This window comes from Dipodomys merriami, unplaced genomic scaffold, assembly GCF_024711535.1.
Source record: "Dipodomys merriami isolate MVZ:Mamm:240054 unplaced genomic scaffold, mDipMer1.0.p SCAF_372, whole genome shotgun sequence".
NCBI classification, from domain to species: Eukaryota; Metazoa; Chordata; class Mammalia; order Rodentia; family Heteromyidae; genus Dipodomys; species Dipodomys merriami.
Genome location: NW_027205293.1, coordinates 906,243 through 930,023, shown reverse-complemented (window position 1 = coordinate 930,023; position 23,781 = coordinate 906,243). Strand labels below are relative to the sequence as shown.

The window sequence follows — 23,781 nt, the reverse complement described above, 5'->3', positions numbered from 1 at the left end:
ATTTTCTCAGGAGTCAAATGGTGGCAAGCACTTCAAATGTCACAGAAAAAAATCTCCACCTACTCCTTGCCTGTGCCCGGATGGCTGTGGCTAGAGAAAAACAAAAAACAAAAAAAGCAAACCACAGCTGGGCTAATTTGATTTCTCACATTACATTTATCCTCGCAAATCTCAAGTGAGTCCTCTGCAGAGCCTTCCAATTCTGATATATTTCATGAGTAAATTTGAATTCTTATTTCTTAAAATATTTCATATCTTAACCTCCTCCCTCCTCTCTCTGCACATCCATAGCATCCTCTCAGCTCAGATCTTGTCCCTGAATCGCTTAATTTAAAACTACAAAATTGCCTCATCCGGGTTGCACTGGTCTGGCAGGCTGTCTATACTTGTGCTAGCTCGACCTGCCTTTCTTCCTACTCCCAGACATCAGTGAGTTTCCAGGCTGGTTATTTGTAGAATTAAAAGGAAATATGCTACCCAAATCCCAATCCTACAGATTTTGGATTGTCTGGTCTTCTTTTGTTTGTTTTCGTTCCACTACTGTCTTTTTAACCTGAAAAGATTGCTTTCCAAAAACCTCACTCTTTCAAGAATCTCTTCTCTCTCCTACATTTTCAAATTGTCCCTCATTCATAGGTAAGTCTGACTAATATACAAATATTTTCTAATATTTCTTTCTTTTGTATTATCTTTATTTTTAATTTAATTTTATTGTCAAGGTGCTATACGGAGGGGTTACGGTTACATACGTAAGGTAATGAGTACATCTTTTGCCCAACATTACTATTTTTTCTGAATAACCCTTTTCTTAATAACCCTCCTGTCTTGATTCTACCTTTTCTTTTTTTCCCTTTTTTTTGGGGGGGGGTCCAGTCGTGGGCCTGAACTCTGGGCCTGGGCACTGTCCCTCAGCTCTTCAGCCAGCTCAAGGCTAGCGCTCTACCACTTGAGCCACGGCACCACTTCAGGCTTTTTCCCCCCCCTGCTTATATGGTGCTGAGGAATCGAACCCAGGGCCTCATGCATGCAAGGCAAGCACTCTACCACTGAGCCACCTTCCCAGCCCTACTTTCTCCCCTTATAGCAAAACCTCCAAATGGTTCTCTAAACTGGCTGTCTCCATTCCATAATCTCCAATTTTCTCATTTACCTACTTTTTTTCTCTATAATTCAGTATTTAAATCATCCTACACATTGGCAAACCTAATGCTTCTGTTCTAAGCTTTGATCCATGTCATTGTTGTGACACAGTTGGGTTTTTCTCAAATGCTCTTCCACTGGACTACCACATCACCACTACCTTCTTTCTTCCTCACAACTGCTTTTTCTCACACTTCTTTGCAAACTCTCTCTTTTCTTTCTAAGTTTTAAATAAACTCCAGATGATCTCTCTGGCTCAGCTCTGGTCCATAATCTTCCCCAACCACACAGTTTCTCGAGATAACGTCATCCAGTTCCATAAGTGGATGTCTCACTCATACATGTCTTGAATGCTCATCTATTTCCTTTCCCTTTCTTTCCTTTTCTTCTTATAGCTGAATGAATTTTCAATTAAGTATAAACTGTATAATAAGCATTCAGATCAAGATCTAGAACATGTTGAAAGCACAAGATTGTCTTATGTATTTCCAGTCAATACAATTTCTTCCATTACAGCAGTCACTTAACTACTGAATTTAATTATTAAAAGAAATAAGAGGTGACATTGTTCCAAAAGCAATGTACTCATTACCTGGCTTATGTAACTGCAACCCCTCTGTACATCACCTTTGCAATGAAAACTTTTTAAAAAAGAAAAGAAATATGGCCTTATTTGGGCCAAAAATACAAACATACTTTCTTTGTCCTCATGCCTTTCCATCTACTGTAGCATGAATATTTTCTTTTTTTTCTGAATTGGCACATGGAGCCCATTTGTCTGTATTTCTCACGCTCTTGTTCATCACTTTTCTAAACTCTGTCACTTCAGAGAGATTCATGTTCATACAATTCTTTATTTTATGATATGTGTTTATAAAACTCGGGTAAAGACCTTGAAGCTACTAAGAGGGTATGACGGTATTGAGTCTAAAGACAGGCTTAGGCACTAGACATGCGGCAGTGAGGGTCCTGGCCTCAGAAGCAAGCAGAACATGGAACCTGTCATAGCTGTGTGGATGCTAACACCCATCCACGATGCATTTGAGTAGGACACAGGAAGGGGATACACTGGCTTTGGCCTGGGGGCCCTAGCAATGAGGCTAGGTGGAACTGGGTGGTAACTGATGAGGGAAAGTAATAAGCTTATAACAGTCAATAATAATTAATATTTGAAGGTGTAAGAGTTCCTTGGACTCTTTGAACAAACTTGTCTTCTATAGTTGGAGGACAGACAAGCCTAAAGTGATATTAGATATATTTGTGAGAGGAATAGGTTCAGTTCATCTGAATGTTCTTTCTAGGGAACTTTTCATTTGTCTACATCATGTTCACTGGACTTGGTGAACAGGAAGTGCTCTGAGAGCACATGAACACTGTAGGATAGTGGAGAAACCTCATAAAAACAAAGAGATCTGTTTGCTATGGTAGTGAAGTTAGGAACTTAGTGGCCCTGTGAGATGCTGAGATATCTTGTCCAAAGTGAAATTAAGTTAGTGGTTCTTGAACCTACAGTTTGAGCAAACTTTTCACATTTTGAAGGCATTGTACTTCACACTGGTGGAAGAGCTCTGACTCATTTATCAGACAATATTAGGAAAACTGATTTCAAGGGAGTCCTGCAGCGAGGAAGGGCTTCTCAGCAGGCTTATGCTAGAGCCTAAGCAACCATGTCACTTAAACCATATCATCTAGCAGGACATATATCAGTAGAGATATAGAGATATTAAATAATGTTATGGAGACTCTGATAAATTTTCATAGAAGCGTCACAGCACAAATCCTTAGGATTTTGAAGCAAGGCCATGACATGATTTGACAGTCAAAAGTCAGCTCCTTGTAGGAATGGAGGCTAGGAATGACTGTAGCTGCATAGATTTGTAGCTAACAAAGTAATGATCACCTACAGTGGTTCTCCTCCTAATCTCTAGAATCTGTAAATACATATTCTCACATGCCAATGGCACTCTACAATATGAGGATATTAAGGAAGAAGGAAGAAGAAGTGATGATAGAAGCAGGGGAAGGGGAGACAGACAGACAGACAGACAGAGAGGGAAAGTTATAGATACTGACTTGAAGATGAAAGAAGAGGCCACGAGTCAAGGAATATAGGTTTTTAGAAACTATAAAGGAAATAGATCCACCTTTAGAGACTCTAGGCCTGTTGACACTTTAATTTTAGATAAAATTTCTGTCTTGATAGTGCCTTAGCATTTCTTTCCCACATCTCATTGCTCACATTTTAGTAGCAAAAAATAAGTCAAGCAACGGTGGGAGGGGAGGAGAACAAGCTGTGATTCAAAATGTCTTTCACGTCAACAACGGACAAATGCAGCCAAAGTATTCAATGTATACATGTGCAAGTGGAGCCAGGTAACTTGAGGGGAGAATGGGGTTGGGGAGATGGGTGAGAACAATGGAAGGGGTGAGTCTGATAAAGCTGCCTTGTGCTTATCAATGAACATATCACATTTAAACCCCTTTGCACAACTACACAAAAGGTCGTTTAAAAATGTCTTTTCGCATATAAATATTTTTAAAACTTTTATTATTAGTTTTTATTACACAAGTAATACATGTTGTGGTAGAAAAATTAGAAAACACAGAAAAGCAAAAGGAAAAATAATCACCCATAATCCCACTACCCATAGGTAAGTGCTATTAACATTGTAGTGTACGTCCTTCTAGCTTTCTTATGCATATATACATACATAGATATATTTATATATAGTTTTCTTTTTTTACAAATATTGTGTAATACTATATATACTATTTTGTAACATATTTTTCATTTAATATATATTGTGAACATCAGTGTTCATTCCCTGAAAAATTATACAGATACAACATGCTTATTGTGGAAAAATCAGAAATTACAGATATGCACAAGAAAATATAATGGCTCCAAATCTCACCTCCCAGAGATAAATGCTGTTATTCTCTTGGCAAATATCTTTTCAGATTTGTGAATGCACATATGTGTATGTTTTGATAAAAGGGATCAAATTCTAGACATCCTTCTAAAACTTGCTTTTCTCCACTTTATAATATAGCTTGGACATGTATATAAATACACATGGATTGAAGTACAGTATTCCATTAAAAGATAATGTCACATTTAACCATATAATATCGATTTATTTACAAAACATCCTTTCTTGTGTCATTTTTTAATATAATGGATTACTGTTTTGTATCTCACTTTTATGAACCTTTTAGAGGAGAATTTGCCTAATTGGAATTACAGGACATGAAGGAAGACATATTGCCAAAGTATTTTTCATAAAGGTTGAATTAATTTATACTCCTATTGACTTTATTTCTATATGCACTTTTTGCTCTAGGAACTATGAGTGTTAATACTCTCTGCCCTTTGGAGATATAAAAAGAAGTGTATGGAATTTGCATCTTGATTACTAGTATATTCAAATACTTTCCTACTTATTATCACTGCTACTTTTGTCCTTAGACAATTTTTCTACTAGAAAGTTGGATTTCTTTTTGAGCCACATACTATCATTCATGCCAGTCATTCACTAGTTACTGAATCAATAAATAGGTTTCCAATATTTACTTTGTATTTAGAACTGTGAAGAGTCAAGAAAACAGCATTTAGCAAAATAGATGCATGAGATTAAGAATTAAGCAATAATTCTTGGTGTATATTAGAGATCAAGACTTTTGGTAACATGTATGACAAATATTATTTTTTCTTAATGTGGGTTATTTTTTGTATACAAGGTTTGCATCTTTAATTTGTCTAATCAACATTTCTTTTCTTCATATTATTCCTATCCTTTGGTATTATGCTTAAAAAGTCTTCATTTTTCCAAAATAAAATGACATATGTTTATATTGTCTGCTAATCTTCTTTTTGATTATTTATATACTTTTACATATACATTTTAATTTCACCTAAAATATATTTTAATAAAATTTATGAGGTACAGATGAATAGTTCTCTCATTGAATGGCTAATCAGGTATTCTAATATAGCAAGAATAATAATCTAACCATTTCTCATATTTTCAACTTTGTCTTTATAATGTATTCAATTCTAGTCTTGGGTCAATAATGGATAGCATATTTAATGTTGTATTCTGTGGCAGTAGCACTGTTTTTCCTCAGCCTATCTAGTTATCTAAAAGTTGAGCATCTTCATTTTGTAACATTCTAGAACCACACACACAACAAAGGTAGACCCTACTCAAGAGTGTGCGTGCTCTGTGTGTATGTGGGGGGGGTGTGATAGTTACAGTGGGCAGAAATCAGAATTGAATTCTTGCAATGTTAAGACCATCAGAGTCAGAAGTTACTGACAACATCATTGTTGAGCCTGTTGTATTACTTTATATGGTGTGTACTTACATTGCCACTCAGAAACTGAGCTGTCACTAGGTGGCAGTATTGTCAAACATTCTGCTTTACAACCTTTTTTTTTTTTTTTTTTTTTACAGGTGTATGGGAGAAACAAATGGTCAGGCAGGGTTTAAAAAGTCTCCCAAGAGCTTTAACTCCCTAGAGGAAGCATCAGGATTGTGCACTGCTGAACTTTTCTTTATGCACCAGATGAATGGCACAACCAGAAGTTTGCTATGACTTTGAATCTGGATACATGCAAATCATCAGAGGACAGATTTTTAAAGTGACATTTGGCCTTGTCTACATGTATCTTATCTCAATGTGTCTGGAGCCTTTCCCCCTAACTGATTTAAAGCCCAGAAATAGGGTCATTGTGGCAGAATTCTGGTGAGTTTTATTTTTCACATATTTGGTGGTATATTCTAGATTTTTCCACAAACAACATATGTCCTCTGTAATGTGGGAAAAAGTCAACATGGATATTAAAAGTATGGTTGAAAATGAGTAAATGTGTGCTACAGAAGGCTTCATCCTTTTCTGTTTCAAGTGCGTGGGTGCATGTGAGAAAATGGGTGTGACGTTCTCTTCTAACCTTAATCTCAAACCCAGTTACAGCAGGAAGCCAAGACAGCAAAACTTTATCTCTAGGACTCACACCTGAGAAGGTCATTTGGAAGGTGAAGGAGAGAGGGCCAGCTCCTAAAGATGCACGGACACATCTGATGGGAAGAGGTGAATTGCCTATTGCAGCCAAGAACCAATGTCGAAGTGGTTTCAGAATTCGAGTACTAAATGTCATTTTAGGACCTATTACTGAAAGAACATCTATAAATCTTGGAGTGTGTCTCCTGGAACTATAAAACTGAGCGAAGTCTGGAAACAGGCACTGAATAAAAGATAAAGTGGCTGAATATATTACCTTCGATATGGAAAGTCTGGCTACGTAATTAAACAAGTTCCCATGTCCCTGAATAGCTACTACAGCCTTTTCAGACATGGAGGTGAGACTTGAATTTATTAACAGTCTTCAGCTGTACAAAGGACAATTGCACAAAAGGTAAATGTTACTTCCACACAGAGACTAAGCCAGAATGAGCACAAATTAGAGCAGAAGTGATTTAGGTCAGGCATTTTAAAGATCGTGCTGAACAGCAAGGTTGGGCTGCATTAGAAGCAAGGAGGTTGACGCTAAGGGTTCCATACAGTCCAAGTCCAAGAAACAGGGGCAAAGGGTGTGCTAACTTGGGTATTTTTGACCCTTAAATGAAATATTCTTCAGGTCAAAATGAACCAGAGCCAGGAAACAATATGTAGCTTTAATCAAGTGTGTTTTTGAAAATCAAGGTTGGCAGGCCAGGTAACTATTGGAGTGGTTACTTGTTTGTTCAAGTAGTATCCACTGTAGAGTCTTTAAGGAGAATATTCTCACAACTTTTTTTTGCAGGTATTTGATATAGAAAATGATGATTTTATTATATAACTTGTCAAACATACTTCTCTTGGTGAAGCCAGGCATACCTGTAACCATGCATTAATTCTTGCTTCATTGGAACCCAACTCTGGATGACAAAAATAAGGCCAATAAGCAGCAGGTGTGATTTAAATAGAAACCTATCATTATCTTTGGAGAGCTATCTTTTTAATTTTTTCACTTTCAACACAAAAAGCTAGAAGATAATTTTAATTACGTATAATTTCTACACCATCTATTAGGTTGAACCATCATTTTGGAGGTCAAAACAGTCAAATATCAGCAATTTCATCTAATTCAACCTAATGCAATAATTATTCACTCCTTTCATCGTCCCTAAAGCTAAAGGTTGAATATAGTTGGTCTTTAGATCAAGATACTTATGTACATATACATTTCTATGCAGAGTTGACATTAAAGACATGTTTGGAGTAACCAGTTAGTATCTAGCTCATCTTTCTATTGTACTAGACTCTGGTGCCTTCTGTTTGACTTGAAGATTTTCAGATCAGGGAAAACAAGAGAAGAAGTACAAAGACTTGATCTTTTGACCCATAGGAAATTCTGTGTAGAGGATGGGTCCAGGAAGAACATGGGGGAGAAATATAATAAAATTTGTACCATGTTACAAGTTTAATAGAGGACCACAACAAAGCTGGGTGCAGAAAAAGCAAAACATGTGGCTTCCTCCTTTCTAAAATATAATATTGCTTAATGTGTCCTGCTTCCAATATTCTAAGCATAAGACAAGACACCAAGTGCACATTGGAAAAATCACATCTGCATAGTCATCTAAAATGAGACAAGCTTAGCTTAACTAAAATTTTGTTATTATAATGTAAAATGTTAAATATTTGTACGATCTGAGATAATTCCAGCATGCCCTATAAGATTTAACACTATGCTGATGTGCAAACACCATGCTTCAGATTTCAGTTTGAACAGAAGGTGATAATATTCAATTTTACATCTGAGGGTAATTGTATATGTTACTACATCATTTCCTAACTGGATAACGTCATTCTCCAAAAAGCTGAAAAAAGACATCATTGGATCAAAAGAGAATTAGTTGCCCATATGCATTGTACGAATGGATTAGGATTATTGTGTATTTACAAAATGTAAGCATTGTTTCATATATGGTTCCTGTTGCATTATAAATTAAGATGTTTTTATGTTGAAGCTTTTAGATTCTGACAGACTGGAAGACTAAATGTAAATGAGTGCAGAGAAAGCAATGGGTGAGGTGGTACCTGTTTGATTATAATATTTCTAACGATATTCCTAGATTGAATTTTTGAAGCTTTGCAGTTTTAAAGTAGATTTCTATGTTTAAAGACATCTTTCATACATGACAGATTGCTACCATGAGATCAGCAAGAGCTATAGCTATACTATTATATGTGAAATACCTTTTCTCTGTGTAATACATTTTAAAAACCTTCAAATCATTTAAAAATCATAATTCTTGCATCAGTCACGGCATAGTTTGGAGCAGACATGCACAATGTCAGTTTTAAAAATCCTTTTAGAAACAGCCTTCTTTTGGAATTTGTTCTCCCCTCCCCCCACCCTTGATGGCAGCTGCTTTCAGGTGTAAGATCATTGAGAAGGATAGGGAGAGGCAGATAAAAGGAATAAGGAAGCATAGAAAACATAGTCAAAAACCAATCACTGTATAGTTCAGCTGTCTGGAGGTCCTTGGGTTTGGTGATGTTTTTCAGGTATTCCTGGTGGTGGGTTTCCAGAAGAATCTGCCTAGCTTGAGACCAGACAACACAGCCCGAAAAACCTTCTCTTACGTCTTCTAACCAGTGGATAAGGAGTTAGATTCAGAAGGCTGCTGTCATCTGTGATGGGACAGAAGGTGCACATGAGTGAAACATAGATACAAAAAAAAAAACCATCTTTTTTTTTTTTTTAAGCAAGTGGTTATAAAAACCCAGCCTCCTTTGGATCAAGGTTTTTGCATCTTCAGCACTGTTGACATTCAGGTCTAGATAATTCTTGGTTGCACTAGGCTGTTCTGAGTACGTTGCAAGAGATGCAGCAGTATCCTTGGTCTATACTTACAAAGATGCCCAGAGTACTATAGTGGAGACTATCTTAGACAACCAAAAATGTTCTCCGAATGTCCTCTAGAGACTGAATGTCGTCTGGAGAAGGAACAAATTCACACAAGGCTGAGAATCGCTGCTCAGAATTAACACTATTTAGAAGCAATCTTTCAGTTGGGAGAGGAATGTGGCTTATTAAAAACAGCTCATGCGCTGGATCATTTTCTAAACTTGCCTCTGCTATTTACCAGCTTGAATTGTGACTTGGAACATGGAACTGAAGTTTGCTACATTTCAATTGCCCTATCAACTCGGGTTTAATAATGACTGCTACTTGCCTTAGGTGAGGATTAAATAAAGCCATCTATGTAAAGCATTTAGCTTAGGTAGATAATTTAGGGACACCTTGCTAACCATGAACTATTTGCCATTACATGGGATCATTTCCTTGGTTCCATCCATTTCCTTCATGTCTAAGAAAGAAGTTCCATCTATTTCCTGTCAAGTCTTCCTACAACACTTTCTGATGGGCATTGAGAAGAGATTGCTAACTGTTGAATTCATAAGTTTTGGGTTGAAACTTTTAGCATGAAGAAGAAATAAACCAGGAAGCTAAATCTTGTTTAAGTGCTCATCTGTTTAAGTGCACACCAAATTAATTTAATCCCATATACAAGTTTTCTTTTAAAGCTCAGATTGTTTTTAATATGGAGAGAAACAGGGCTTTCCTTTCCATATTAAAAATAATTTATGATAATATAGATATTAACATTTTGAGAGCTAAAGATATCTTTCTTGCTCCTTCCTTCCTTCCTTCCTTCCTTCCTTCCTTCCTTCCTTCCTTCCTTCCTTCCTTCCTCCCCCCCTCCTATCCCTCCCTCCCATCCCTCCTCTCATGTAGGGTCTCCAACTCAGAGCTTGTTTTTGCTAAGCAGGTGCTCTGCTGTTGAGTCATGCCTCCAGCCTCTCCCCTCCACCCCTCACTGGTTATATTTCAGGATGGGGTTATGTGTTTTGTTTTGTTTTGGTTTTGCCTGGGTAAACACATACACAACAATCCATTCTGTTTAATAATTTTTTTTAGTTCTTTAAATTTATTTTCCATTTTTTGTTTGTTGAGATGATTGGTATGCACCACCACATCCAGCTTCTTTCTATTGTGATGGAATCTTGTGGGCTTTTCTGCCTGGCATGGCCTGGAACAATGACTCTCCCAATTTCAGCCTCTCATGTAATTTAAGATGGTAGGCATGTGCCTATCCTTACCACTGTGCCCAGCTATAGATTGAGAAGAGATCTTGTGAACTTTTCTGCTTACCGTAGTGTCACACTGTGATTGTCCTGTCGTCTCTCCCCCTGAGTAGCTAGGATGATAAATGTGAGCCACCCGCACCCAACTGGACAGCTTTCTTTTATAATTAACTTGTCTCCAAAGAGTCAAAACAGTAAAAACAATGTCAGATAAAATGCCTTGGCCTCAGTTTTCAAGGAGTTCTCAGAGATGAATAATGATATATTTAGAACAGAAAGGACTCATAAGGACTCTCTCATTGTTTCTAAGATTCTTACTTCTGTAACTACTAAGTGATCAATGAAGTTAACCTAATTAGATGTGTGGTAGACTCTGAAGGGTAAAAAATTAACCTCTCAGTAGTCCTTTAGATATTGACAATACTTCTTGAAACTCAAGTTTACCGAAAATTCAATGCTTTTCTGAAACAGAGACACCAAAATGAGGAAACTTATGGAGAGAAAGATTTGATATGTCTATTTTTTCAAAACTTGGAAGATATATTTTCTAAGATATATTTTTCTTTGATCTTCCCCAAGTACTTAATATATTTGAGGAAGGACTTAACTGGTCTTCATATTTCATAAGATGGAATCCTCATGTATATTACTCCTATTGCATGAGGAAATGTCTACTACAATATTGCATTTACAAAGGGAATAATGTGTGCATGTTGTGGACATATGGTTACTCCTCTCTTCTTTATATATTAAAACAGATACTATATGCAGGTATTATGATATGTTTATCAATAGGGACCCCTTTTCAGCCATTACAATGCATCTAAAAGCATTTTGGTAGAACAGCCTTCTATGGTACTGAAATTCTCTTTGATCAGTCTTCTTTGCAGTTAGATTATATATATATATATATATATATATATATATATATATACATATATATATATATACACATACATATTCATTAGGTATACAATATATGTGTACACATACATTTATACAATATATATTTACAATTCTCAATTGAATAGAAGTGTTAGGATTGGCGGCAAAGTGCTCAAACATTAAACAAAGGGCAGGCTCTCCACTAATGATAGCTGCTGGTGTGAGACACTTCGTTGTGCATTTGTGACACCTTTGTCTAGCCCAGATCTCCTGCAATCATCACCTACGGCCAAGGAGACACAAAAGCTCAAAAGTTCTTGGCAGAAATTCAAAGCAGCTTTCTGCACCATAGGAAGTTGACACATACCATAAGTGCTAAAATTTATCAAGCAATAAAAATGCCTGGAATGGTTTGAAATGGATTCAACCCCAAGGAAAGATGTCTCTCCATACTGACTGATTTATGTCTTGGAACTAAAAGTCTACTGAAGAAATGTGAGCAAAATGGAAGATTTACCCAGTCATTCCAAATTTTCTGGGAGAGTCAACTTCAACTTGTTGGGAAATGATTGGTTTTTATTGCAAATGTTTGTTTGGATATGGCATAGTAAGGCTTTTTATCACGTTTTCCCATATGAAAATGAAAAGTAGGAAAAGGAAGGATAAGAAGGAAAGCATGAGAAAGAGTGACAGAAAATCAGGACAAGAAAACCTAACCATACATTGGATCTTTAGTTTTTGTATGCTTACAAAAGCCAGGGACATTACGATCCCAAGACACATTGATACCATTTCTCTATTGCTCAAATTCATTTTGATAATAAAAGATTAGTATATAGATGATATGTAGGGAAAAAGAAGGCTATGAAGTTTTCAATAAGAAGAAAATTTCAAATAATAATAAGCTGTATTTAAAGAGTTGTTCTCTGATAAAAATCAAAGAAATGCTTACAATGGAGCTGTGTTACAAGTTTCTATTCCAGGGGGATAAAATGTAAAAGGAGAGAGACTTTCATTGAACTCAGTGATCCTCAAATATTTGCCTCAGCAGCATTATCGGAGGTGTGTTCATGCATAGACTGCTGACTCCACCTCTGTAGTTTTTTGAGCAGTAGGTCTGGGATGGAGCCACATAGGCAATATTTCTTTCAAGTGCCCAGACATGCTGCTGCTGCAGGACTTAAGATCACACTTTAAAACTCACTGAAGATCATCTAAGTTTCAAGGCCCTGTGCATCAAAATGGGTTTTAACAGAAAGATGGTCTCTGGCCTCAAGTAACTATGAGCTTTCATTAAAAATACCTCAAGAGAGATACAAACACGGTACTATGAGAATTCCTAAGGAGAGGGACTAATGGGGACATTACTACTATTAAGCGGAGAAGAAAAACATCTGTGGAAGATTCCCAGAGGTCTTGTTGTTCACTCCAGACCACAAAGGATGAGGAGAATGTGAGTATTTGTGGAAGGAAGTGGGCATTCTTAACGAAAGGGACAGTATGAATAAAGATACGGAGTGACTAATAGTAGCCTAATTTTCGGTTCAAATAACTGTCTACTGTGTTTATGAAGGAGAAGATGGTACAAAAAGGAGCCACTTAGGATCCCCTAAATACATCCATACTGTCTTATCCTTCCTTGCCATTACTATGACTTTAGCCCTCTCTCCTTGGACTAATGATCAGTCTCTCAAGATTAGCTGCAAAACCAGCCGCTGGTGACTCACACCCAGCTACTTAGGAGGCTGAGATCTGAGGATCTCAGTTCAAAGCCAGCCCTGGCAGGAAAGTTCGTGAGACTCTTATCTCCACTTAATCACCAGAGGAAAAAAAAGCTGGAAGTGGCACTGTGGCTCAAGTGGTAGAGGGCTTCCTTTGAGCTGAAGAGCTTAGGATCAGTGCCCAGGCCCAGAGTTCAAACCCCATGACCAGAAGAAAACAAATGAGCTGCGAAGTCTTCGCATACCAGTTTCTTTGATAAATGACTGCTATAGGCCTTGGCACACTGCCTAAACCCAACTTTGTCCTCTCATCATACTAGAAGCAACTCTTCTGGAAAATCTTCCTAAAGGTATCCAAGCTACCCTAGCTCATCATCTGCAGTTACTTCCCAACCTTCCTCAGGCAGGCTTCCCTGCCCCCAAAGTCTGTGACCCCTGCTTTCCACCACACTAGCGAGTACTTTTCTGTTAAATCCTGGGGACACCTGCAGTTCTTATCCAGCTTATCATCTTCACGATTAGCTATTCGTTCTGTGCAACTTTCTTTAATCCACTTCATAACAGTTTCAGGATTTTCTCTTTAAGTCCCTTGGTAAATTGCTTTCCTTTTGTCTCTAGCTTTAAATTCTGGCATTCTAAGGCTCTTTTCTGCACACTCCCCATGGGTGATCTCACCTATTTGCTAAAGATGTTCAGATCTGTTGCAAGTTCACTCAGATCCCATGTCTCACTTCAACATTATGAACCACTGAGCACTATTCCAGGATGTCCTAAATGCCAATCATTCTCTACTCTTCTGTTTCTCCTCTTTTCTCTGCCATCTAATGACTACTCCATCATCATTCACTTTGCTTTCCAAGCAAACCTTGAGCTTTTTCCTTCGTTCTGCCTTTTCCCTTCTGTACTATATCTGAGTGATCATATCTTCCTCCATAATTGCCTGGCTTTATTCAGATCTTAGGTATTATGCACCTGGAATACAGCAACTGCCACCTAACTGTATCCTTCCAACAGCTCCAGAATAAAATCTGCTTTTCTCACAGGGGGTTTGGGGGGGCGTGTCTTAAAGATCTCTTCCTAAGCCTCTATGCTTCCTGCGTTGCCACCTGCTGCAGTGCTGGTTTATATATAACAGAAAACAAAACAAAACCCCAAACACCCTGTTCCTTCCTCTTTCCAAATACCTGCTCACAGCCAGTATCTTCTGCCTAGACTGTCTTTTCTCCATCTTTTTTTTTGGGGGGGGGGTAACTCCTACTCATCCTAAAAAATCTTAGCTCAGATGCTTTTCAAAAAAGCAAGTTCTAATAATTTCTCATTTTTGACTCAAATCTGAGCTAGGTGAGAATACCACATGGTCTTGTTGCAACCCTTGCCTAATTCCGATGACATTTTGATGTGCTAAGTGTTCATTGCTTTGTCTTTTTAATAACGTGTGTGTGTGTGTGTGTGTGTGTGTGTGTGTGTGTGTGTGTGTGTGCATGCATGTGGTTGTTGTCTTCAAAATTCATAGGCCAACCCTGAAGTAGAGCTCCAGCATGACCTTTGTGAGGTGAGGTAAAAGTCATTTGGAAAAGAATCACCTTTTCAGGTCATTGTTATCTAGTTCTGCCCTCCTGAGAGGCAGAGAGAGACATCCCCAGCAGCTAGACAGAATTTGTTGCATCTTAGTGACCGTGATGTGTTGGATTATGATAGGGACAACAGAAACAGGTGTGGAGAGTTCTATTCAGTAGTGAGTCAACACTTAACAGTTGTGAGTAGGGACTCAATACTGCCCAAGGAAAGAAGGAGGGATTACATAGCTCACACTGAATCTTGAATAGGTCATAGAGATTACAAAGAATAGGTGCTGCTGGCAAAAGTGCCCCCCAATCACCTTCCAACACCAGATGGAAATACAAGAAATCTTCATATGAGGCATTGGGAAGCATATCTAAAAGGTCACCTCCAGGGTAAAGGGTGACACAGCTGTCCCTAGGTTCTAAGAGTTCTTAGCTATCTAAGAGCTCTTCTCTCTGACATGGTTAGCTTGATTCTGTTTACAGGGTCCACATTGGAGTGAATGAGCGAGATATATATGCAAGAACGATTAGTAGGTTCCATGTCCGCAGGAGTACCATTGCCCATAGGAGGTTCCACATCATAGAATAGATTCAATTCCTGATTTACCTAGTTTCAGACCGATTCTAACACATTCTGTCAACACCAAATTCTGTGCATGAGTGACCGTGCCAACACATCCCACAGCGTTCATTTAATCGAAATTTGAGAAAAGGTGAAACTATCTTTCAGGCTTACTTTATTTCTGCCAATTTTCATTTCATAACAGTGTGTATTTAGAAGATGCATGTCCTTCACTTTCCAAATTCTTCTTAGCCTTTGTGGCAGACCTTGTGGGCTCTCTACAGGTGGTTCCATTTGTAATCTCTTTGACACAGCAAGACGACCATAATTAATGAAGCTCCCTACAGCACTGCCAATGACCCAGAATAGAGGACAGGAGGGGCAGTGAAGCAGGGGAAACATAATGGGCCGAAGGCCAGGAGACCTGGATGTCACTCACAGTCAGTTGCCACAGAACAAGGGTAGGTTGCTCTTCTTGGGTGCACCTCTTTTTCACTAGTCTCAAATTACAAAGACAGGAAAGAAAAGGTGTAAAAGGAAGGCATCACCATCAATCATTAAAATGCCTGCCCTTGGCAACCACGTTCTCTTATTTTCCCTACTGAAAATCAAGTAAACATATGATGAGTTAAGTTTTGACTACACAGGAAGTTAGGAAGATTATGATTAAGTCTTTTATTACTGAAATAAATCCAGAACAGTTTTTGAATCAAGGAGCAAGATGGAGACTAGGGTAGAATGGAATCTGAGCTGACAAATGTTTTTAAGGACAGGGTAGTCAGGGTTCCAGAAAGGAAAAATGAGGACCCAGGTTGGTACTTTCCTCTCTCTCTTTGTTTTCTGTTTCAAACATACAGGAAAATGGAAGAAAGAAAAAGGAAATAAGAAGCCAGAAAGAAAACAGAGGGCTTCCTAAAATGGTTGCCAACCAGTGAGCCTCATGTTTTGACAATAAAATTCTACTGAAAAGATCTGAAATAATTTCCCACACTTGACCCCATACTATTTTTCTGCACATATTAACCTAGACCTGTGTAATCACCAGAATTGAGATGCTTCTGAGATGGATCTCGGTCTACAGCGTTTGAATAAGCTGGTGATTGACTCATTAAAATGATAGCATATGAACCTATCAAAAGAGCCCCCCAAGCCAGGTGCCAGCCAGTGGCTCATGCATGTAATCCTAGCTACTCAGGAGGCTGAGATCTGAGGATCACAGTTCAAAACTAGTCCAGGCAGGAATGCCCGTGAGACTCTTACCTCCAATTAACCAACAGAAAACCGGAAGTGCTGCTGTGGCTCAACTGGTAGAGTACTCACCTTGAGCTGAAGAGCTGAGGGACAGCACCCAGGCCCAGAGTTCAAGACCCATGACCAACAAAAATAAATCCTCCCCCTCCCTCCAGAGACCTGTTCTCCTGCCCTCAGCCTGTCTGGATCCTCTAGTCCATCCACACAACCCCTTCCCCACTGGTCAGCAGATTAAACATGTGGAGAGCAAAGATGGGCCTTTACATAAGGAAGGATTCCATTTCTCCCTCAATTGAAGTCTGAATTTCCAATAATCCTCAACCTCCAATTATATTTTTACTATTAAACCTTACAGAACCACTCTACTTCCTTCTCGCTAATTCCAGGCATCTCTAACTTCTCATTGTCCAAAAGGGTCTGGGTTTCATGACTTGGTATCAGTTATTTGCTTGACCAGTTCCTTTCCACTTGTATGCTTTTGTTCACATTGTCAATCTTTGTCATTATCGTTATACTTAGAAATGGATGTAGAATTCTAATTCTTTTTCTGTTGATTAAAATAATATAATTTATATTCTACTTGTTATGATTATAAAAATGATGGGGAATTTTCCTGCTTTTTCTTTAATTCATGGTTCAGAAACTGTTGGATGAATTATCAGTGGAAGTGGAGATAAGAATGTTTAAGATAACTTGTTACAATAAAAATATTTTAAAAAAGATAATTTGATTTAAAACAGAGTCTTCCTGGCATCTGTGAAATGAAGACTGGGGGATACTGAGCTAGCCACACTAATAGGCAACTGAATGTAAGGTTAAACAAGAAGCCCGTGTGCTGGTGACTGGAGAGACACGTAAACTGTATTGATAATGAGGCCATGCACCACATGTAGAGCCCCAGAGGCCAATGGCTTCACCTAGGGGCTCAAGGCTGACTGTACATGGACAGGACACAATCTTGGACAGGGTGAGTAGTAACCATAGACCATTGGGCAGTAAGTTGGGGTTCTCCTAAATAACAATGTTCTTAAGACTATAAAATAAGGAAATACTATTTGCATTATTAAGGCTAAAACAGGACATGATATGTGAATAATGATAGTAGCAACAATGAAGTTTTGCTGTTAAGGCTGAGTGTGAACATTTGGCATATTTCTTCATTGTTCTTCATGACAACCCTGGCAAACAGGTGCTATTGTCCCCTTTTCTTGAAGGAGGCCACTCAAATGTCTTGAGGTTGCTGAAGGAAAAAATGGCAGAGCCAGCATTCCCAAGGCCCTTGGTCCTAAACCCCAACCCCACGCTTATTTCTGACCATGTTGGGGTGAGGGCATCCTGTCTTCAGTATAACACGCCTACTTCCTTTGCACTCTATAAGGCACTCCAGATGGCTCAAGCCAGTTGGCCTTGGAAGCCAGGTCCTTCAGGGGTATGTGGGGGTACCTGAGGTGCTACATCTCCTGTCTTCTACTCTCTGACCCCCACCCCTGTGCCCAGGAACCCCCCCCCACCACTCCTCAGCCTCTTCTACTGGTGTTCTCACTTCCACCTCTCTACCTTCTGCCCAACTTCTTCTGAAGCCAAGACGCACTTCAGCTCCCCTGCCAATTCCTCCCTTTCCCTCCTCCTCGCTCTGCTCCCAGGCAAGCAGCGCCCTGTACTCCCTCCCACCCAGGCTTTGCTCAGTGGAAGCGGGAGGCGTTTCTTTCTTGTCTCTAAAGATCCTTTCCCACTCTCTAGGTGCTACTTTCTGAAGCTGATGCTTCATCCATGGATGCGCTGGCCAAGGATGCTGTAGCCATGGATGCATAGTAAAGCTGTTTGTTATTCACGTTTCATATACATCCCTCAGGCCCAGCCCTGCAAAGCTAGGTCCAGACTTAACAAACATTATTGTTGGTACCAGGGGTTATTCTTCTAGTCTTAGGCTCTATTCTTTCTTTTTTTTAATGAGTTTTTTTTATTGTGAAAACACTGTACAGAGGGGTTACAGTTTACATGAGCAAGGTAATGAGTCCATTTCTTATCAAGCATTGTTGCCTCTTCCTTTGTTTTTCCCCTACCTACCAAGCTCTATTCTTGATAATGTGAATATAATAGTTAACAAAAGCATAGAGAGTCCCTTTCCTCATTCTGGTGAATCTCGCCACTTCCAGTTCTGTGTCAGGATTTATACTCCTAAAATAGCTTTGGAGATGGAGTCTTGAGTTCAGGTTCCCAATCCAGTTGTTGTTTTTTTTTTTTTTTTCTGGCTAAATTAACTAATCTCTTGAGTCTTTATGTCCTGAAAATTGGGAAATAGTAATAGTATTTTCCTCAAAGTTATTGTTAGAAACTATCAAGGGTTTAGGGGATGCAGTTCAGTGGTAAAGCAGTTGCCTATTTGTAGCTCCCTAGCAAGGACTAATAATTAAAAAATAATAAATATAATACAGTGAATACAGGTAAAGTATTTAGGATAGTGGCACATTGAAAGTTTTCAAAATACATCTTCCTTTGAAAATGTCCCGAATTCCTTCCTCTCTGCTGTAAACCACACTCTGGCAATGGTCAAGTTAGTTCGTTGTGTGGCCACCCCTGGCAGAGTGATTTCTATAGCATGTGATAGGAGCATCTGGGGAGGGATCTGTTTCCAGGTCAGAGTATATCTCAGCCTCTTTCAGAGCAAAACCCTGTTCACTCAAGAGACTCTCATTATGACATTTTTAAAAAGGGCAAATGACACTCAATATCATTTTCTATTTGTGGAAAATACTTGCTTTGCTTTCTAGGAAATAAGTCCCAGGTTTATCAGTTAAAAGCCTCCTCTGCTTCAAGGGGAAATGACAAGACTCACCTTGATTTTTCAGTGGTAAAGGCATAGTTTCCCTGAGTTTGCTTAAAAGGTTTTTCATTTCTCGCATGTCTCTGTAAAATTGATGAAAAAGAAAGAATAATCAGCTGTGAGATTTCAAAGTAAAATCTCAGTCTGTTCCATAAGACATCTGAAGGGCAAGCATCAGTGCCTAATTGTACTAGCTCTGGTTTCCAGTAGGCAGCGATAGAATTTATTTTGCTTTCACAAGTAAAATATCTGAGACAGACTGGTTTTAGAAGGAAGGGAAACTCCCTTGCCAAGCATTTAGACTGTGTATCTTCTGCAGGAGCTCTGAAGTGGCTGAGCTCAGAGAAATGACTTTGGTATTAAGGGTAGTACTTTCTCTTATCAGTAGAGACTAAGAACTGAACCCACCTACTCACGGAAAGCGGAGTGCTGGAAAGATTATGGTTTGTACATGTTTCTCACAGTTGACTGGATCTAAAAGCTCCTCCTTACTATGGTCAGAATTCAGCAGGACACTAGTTAAGTATTCCTGAGGGTTTTACTAAATTAAATGATGGAACAGTAATCTATCTATCTGTCTATCTGTCTATCTATCTATGTATCTATCTAATCTATCTATCTACCTATTTATACATACATTATATACATTACATATTACATATTACATATACTTATATACATATGTATATATACCAATACTCACCAAGCCTTATCCCTGTCCCTTGTTTTTGTGACAGGGCCTTACTATGTAGCTCAGTCTAACCTCAAACTACTGCCTTAGCGTACTGAGGTCTGGTATTAGAGGCGTGTATTAGGCATGCCTGGAGGATGATCAATTCTAAAACCTCTGGAGAAAAGCTCTTCAGAATAGTGGCGAGTGTGCGAGGGACCACTTGAGGGCTGCTGGATTCTCTTTAAGTCCCTTGCCTGTCCTTCTAAGCTCCCTCTCACTCCTTTGCTCAGAGCACATCATGCCATTGTGGACCTGAAGCATCCACCTTCATCTCAGAGGTCATACAATTTTAAAACCCCTGCTCTGTAGAGCATTGTAGTCTAGGACAGGAGACATCTGGCCTGTTTAGACCCTTGGGATAGTAGTTTGCCCACATGTCTAAGTGGTTGAGCAGTGAAGACAGTGCTCTTGAACCCGCAGAACAAAGTAGTTGAAAAACTAAGAAATACGTGCTAATTATCTCCAGAATAAGGAAGAAATAACACATAGCACAAGCTTAAGAATGAATTCAGGGAAGAAAAATTTGGAGACTTTCTACCAACATTTTTTTTCTTTTTCTGGCATTTGAAGAAAGAGCTATCATTCTGTTTCAAGTATGAAAACTTCAGTCCATTTCGCAGTGTACTGCTGTTGTACTGGGCATGACTTGGAAGGCCACTGTTTTGGTGCACGCGGGCAGGATGTCAGAGACATCAGAGAGCCTGCTCCTCAAGAATATTAAGGAACTCAAGTCTCAGGAAGGGAAGGAAGGGAAAGTAGCCTCATAGTTCTGCAGAAATACCTTTGTACAACCTGTTTGGTAGTATAAGATTGAGGAATGTCTATTAGCATCTTATACAGATGAGGTGAAATTAGAGGGATGGCAGGGAGGGAGGGAGCTTCCTCCCTGCAAGACGTACCTCTGCTTTCAGATAAGATTTATAGGATAGGCAGGAGGGATGGGGAAGGATGGGGGGGGGTCTTCCTGAAGAGCACCAATTTTTCCGTAGATTGACACAAAGAAGTCACCTGTGTCTTCATCCTACTCCAGGAGGACTTCTGTTTTCAAAAGCTCTCCTAGTCAGTTAAATGCACAGTGCAATTACCACCCACTGACCTCAGGACAGAGAGCTCCAAGAAGAACTGAGGAGGTCTAAATCATTCAGGGTCTTTTGGGCCTGCTTTCCACAGGCTTTCTATCTCTTTGTCCAGAATCTGGACTTGAAATGGTGACCAGCCTGACCAGAAACATTCTATTTTCTGGGATATCCTACTCTAGTTGTACTGCTGTCCAAGTTTGCTTTTTTAAAGCTTAGGAGGTTTTGATATAGCTGCAGTTCAAGTACAAGGTATCTGAAAAGGAAAAATGGCTTTGTGAATGGTTTCTCCTGTGGATATTACTCCCACACTCACCCTTGGGAAGGTACACAAGAAATGTTTCAGTAATAATTTTAATAATTAAATATACAACTCTTTCATCATTTGTCTGTAGTCCTACCAATCTGAAACAAACAAGTTTTATCATTTGAATTGTTGGATATCCAGGCTTTTACAAAAATCCTGGTGTTATTAATAGTACATAATTACCACATGCTCCAAATTTCCATAAACCCAGAAATTTGGTAATTAGCTTTAGAATTTATTTGAATATGAAAGTAGAGCCATGATCACTATAAATGCCATTGCGTATTTCATTTCTAAAATTAAAAAAAAATAAAATGTTCATTATCTTGTCAATGACTCACCTTCTCTCCCCCCCTCCCCAATACCCAGTGAAATTGTCTTGTATTTATTCAGCTGGTTTGTGCCAGATCTGAGGACATTAGTAGCAAAGGGCGTTATTGATGGGAAAGCCAGTAAACAAAGGCTTCATCTTTCAGTCCCTCAGACTGGCATTTTTAGCATCTAAATGGGACATTAATGACACTTATTTTTGTATTGTTATTGCTACCTTTTCCTCGATGCAACAGAATCACTATAGAATTTCAAATTCCCTACAAAGAAACGTATTCCCTAGAAGTCAGCCAGCTGATGTTACAATAAGACATTAACCTGCTTTGATCATTAAGGGCCACTCTGAAGAGGAAGAGGATATAAGAGGAAATGATCTTTTTGAACTGGACAGAATGCTAAGCAAGGCTTACCACATGTTTGAAATCAGAGCATCTATGGGAAGCATCGCCACATGATTTTATATTCTTTTCTCTTAATCAAATGGATATTTTAGGAACCAGTCTAGTGGGTGAGCTGTAACAGTAAGCAGGTTCACTTTTCTTCCTTCCAAGGAGGTATGCTACATTTCTATTTATTTTGAGATAGGATCTCACTATATAGCTCATAGTAGCCTAAAACTTGTGGCAGAAAGTGCCACAGCCTCCTCATTTCTGGGGTTACAGTTGTGTGCTGCTATATCGGGCATCCTGCCTTGTTTTCATTTTTCATGGAATGTGATATGCTATCCTGTACCTACTGGAGCTCTTGCTACAGTCTGCCTAGAGAATTTAGATTATGTACTCTCTATGATGGTTTGGATATAAAATGGCTCCTAAAAAATAAATAAAATGGCTCCTAAGGCTCATAGAATTATTAAGAAGTGATTGGAACATGAGGGCTTTGGCCTAATTGGAACATGAGGGCTTTGGCCTAATCAATGAATCAATCCATTTATAGGCTTATAATTTGATGGCATTATTGGGAGGTGGTAAATAAAACTAGGAGGTGGAGACTGGTGGGAAATAGGTCACCAAAGGTGTTTGCTTGAGGGGTATTTATTATCTCTGGCCACTTCTGCTTTTGCTCTGCTTTTTTTGTTGCCATCAACTGAGCATCTTCACCACATGCTCCCTGCCCAGGTGTTGACTTGGCTCAAGAGTTAAAGCAGTGGAATCAGCTGAACTTGGACTAAAACTTCTGCAACCATATTGTTTTTATGAGCTATTTTGTTAAAACAATGCAAAACTGATCAATACACCTACTCACTTATCAAGTTTTCTCATAGTCTCTGAGGTCCCTGCCAGGGCTATTCTTCTCTGCAGACCAAACCTTTTGTGTTTTCTGAACCTGAGGTAGAAAAATGCTCAATACTCCATAGCCACTAAGAAGATGAACTGGGGGAGGATTGGCAATCTATTCAGGGAAACTTCCCACTTACCTTTCAGTGTTCTCAATGTCTGTGGAAACCTGCCAGGAGTGCTGCTGAGTTTCCACGGGGGAGGGGGAGGAGTCCTCCAGGGCAGGTATTTCAACACTCTCCTCAATTTTGCCATCCAAACTTTTTACTGTCCCACCAGCTTCCTTTCCTAAGACAGGATATTGTTGGGAGAGAGAAGGAGAGAAGAAATTGTGACTACAAATTGCAGACCCAGGATGTTACTGAAAATGTTGGCTATGCTTTGAGTCAAATGATATGTCAACTGTAACAGCTTTGTTACAGTAATAAAATAATTATGTGTATGTATGTGTGTGTCTGTGTGTGTGCATAGTATGTATGCACACAATCCAAGAAAGGCAGTTGAAGTGAATGCAACTGAAATCAAGATATAATTAAGGGTCTTACCTTTGTTGATGTCTCATAATACGTTGGGAATGAGTTAGGACAAATTAGCTTGGAAGTAGAGATTTGGCCTGTGAAACCATGCTGTTTTTGGTCTCAGATGCAGGACCAGAAGCTGGTTGACACTCAGCAGGAAGAACGGGGTTCCAGCTGTTTTCTCTGATTCCAGATATTGGTTCTCTCAGTCTGCAACAGGAATTGTGGAACTATCTTCTAGTTCCTTGGCTCTCTAACCTCTTTTAGTGCATCCTTCATTGAGAAGCGATCCAAGCCACGTGACCCAGCATTACTGGCACTGAAGTGCTAGGTGATGGGACCCATGGTGGGTAGCTATCCACAGCAATGCACAGCCAGTGCACTAAGACTTGTGCTATGACTGATTTCATGTGAGACCAATTACATGGTAAATCAGGACTTTCTGGAGATA

General features: G+C 39.0%; 1 protein-coding gene across 1 annotated transcript in view; it reads right to left on the bottom strand.

The window, feature by feature from the left end:
• Positions 1–3,671: 3,671 nt before the first annotated feature.
• Positions 3,672–23,781, bottom strand: part of LOC138804774 (regulator of G-protein signaling 7-binding protein-like) — a 92,792-nt gene continuing 72,682 nt past the window's right edge. Inside the window, exons 4-6 of the mRNA XM_069989205.1 lie at positions 22,953–23,100; positions 19,102–19,172; positions 3,672–8,823 (exon numbers count right to left, since the gene is read on the bottom strand). Of these exons, the coding sequence (XP_069845306.1) occupies positions 8,732–8,823; positions 19,102–19,172; positions 22,953–23,100 (311 nt within the window). The 3' untranslated portion in view covers positions 3,672–8,731. The remainder of the gene's footprint in view (positions 8,824–19,101; positions 19,173–22,952; positions 23,101–23,781) is intronic.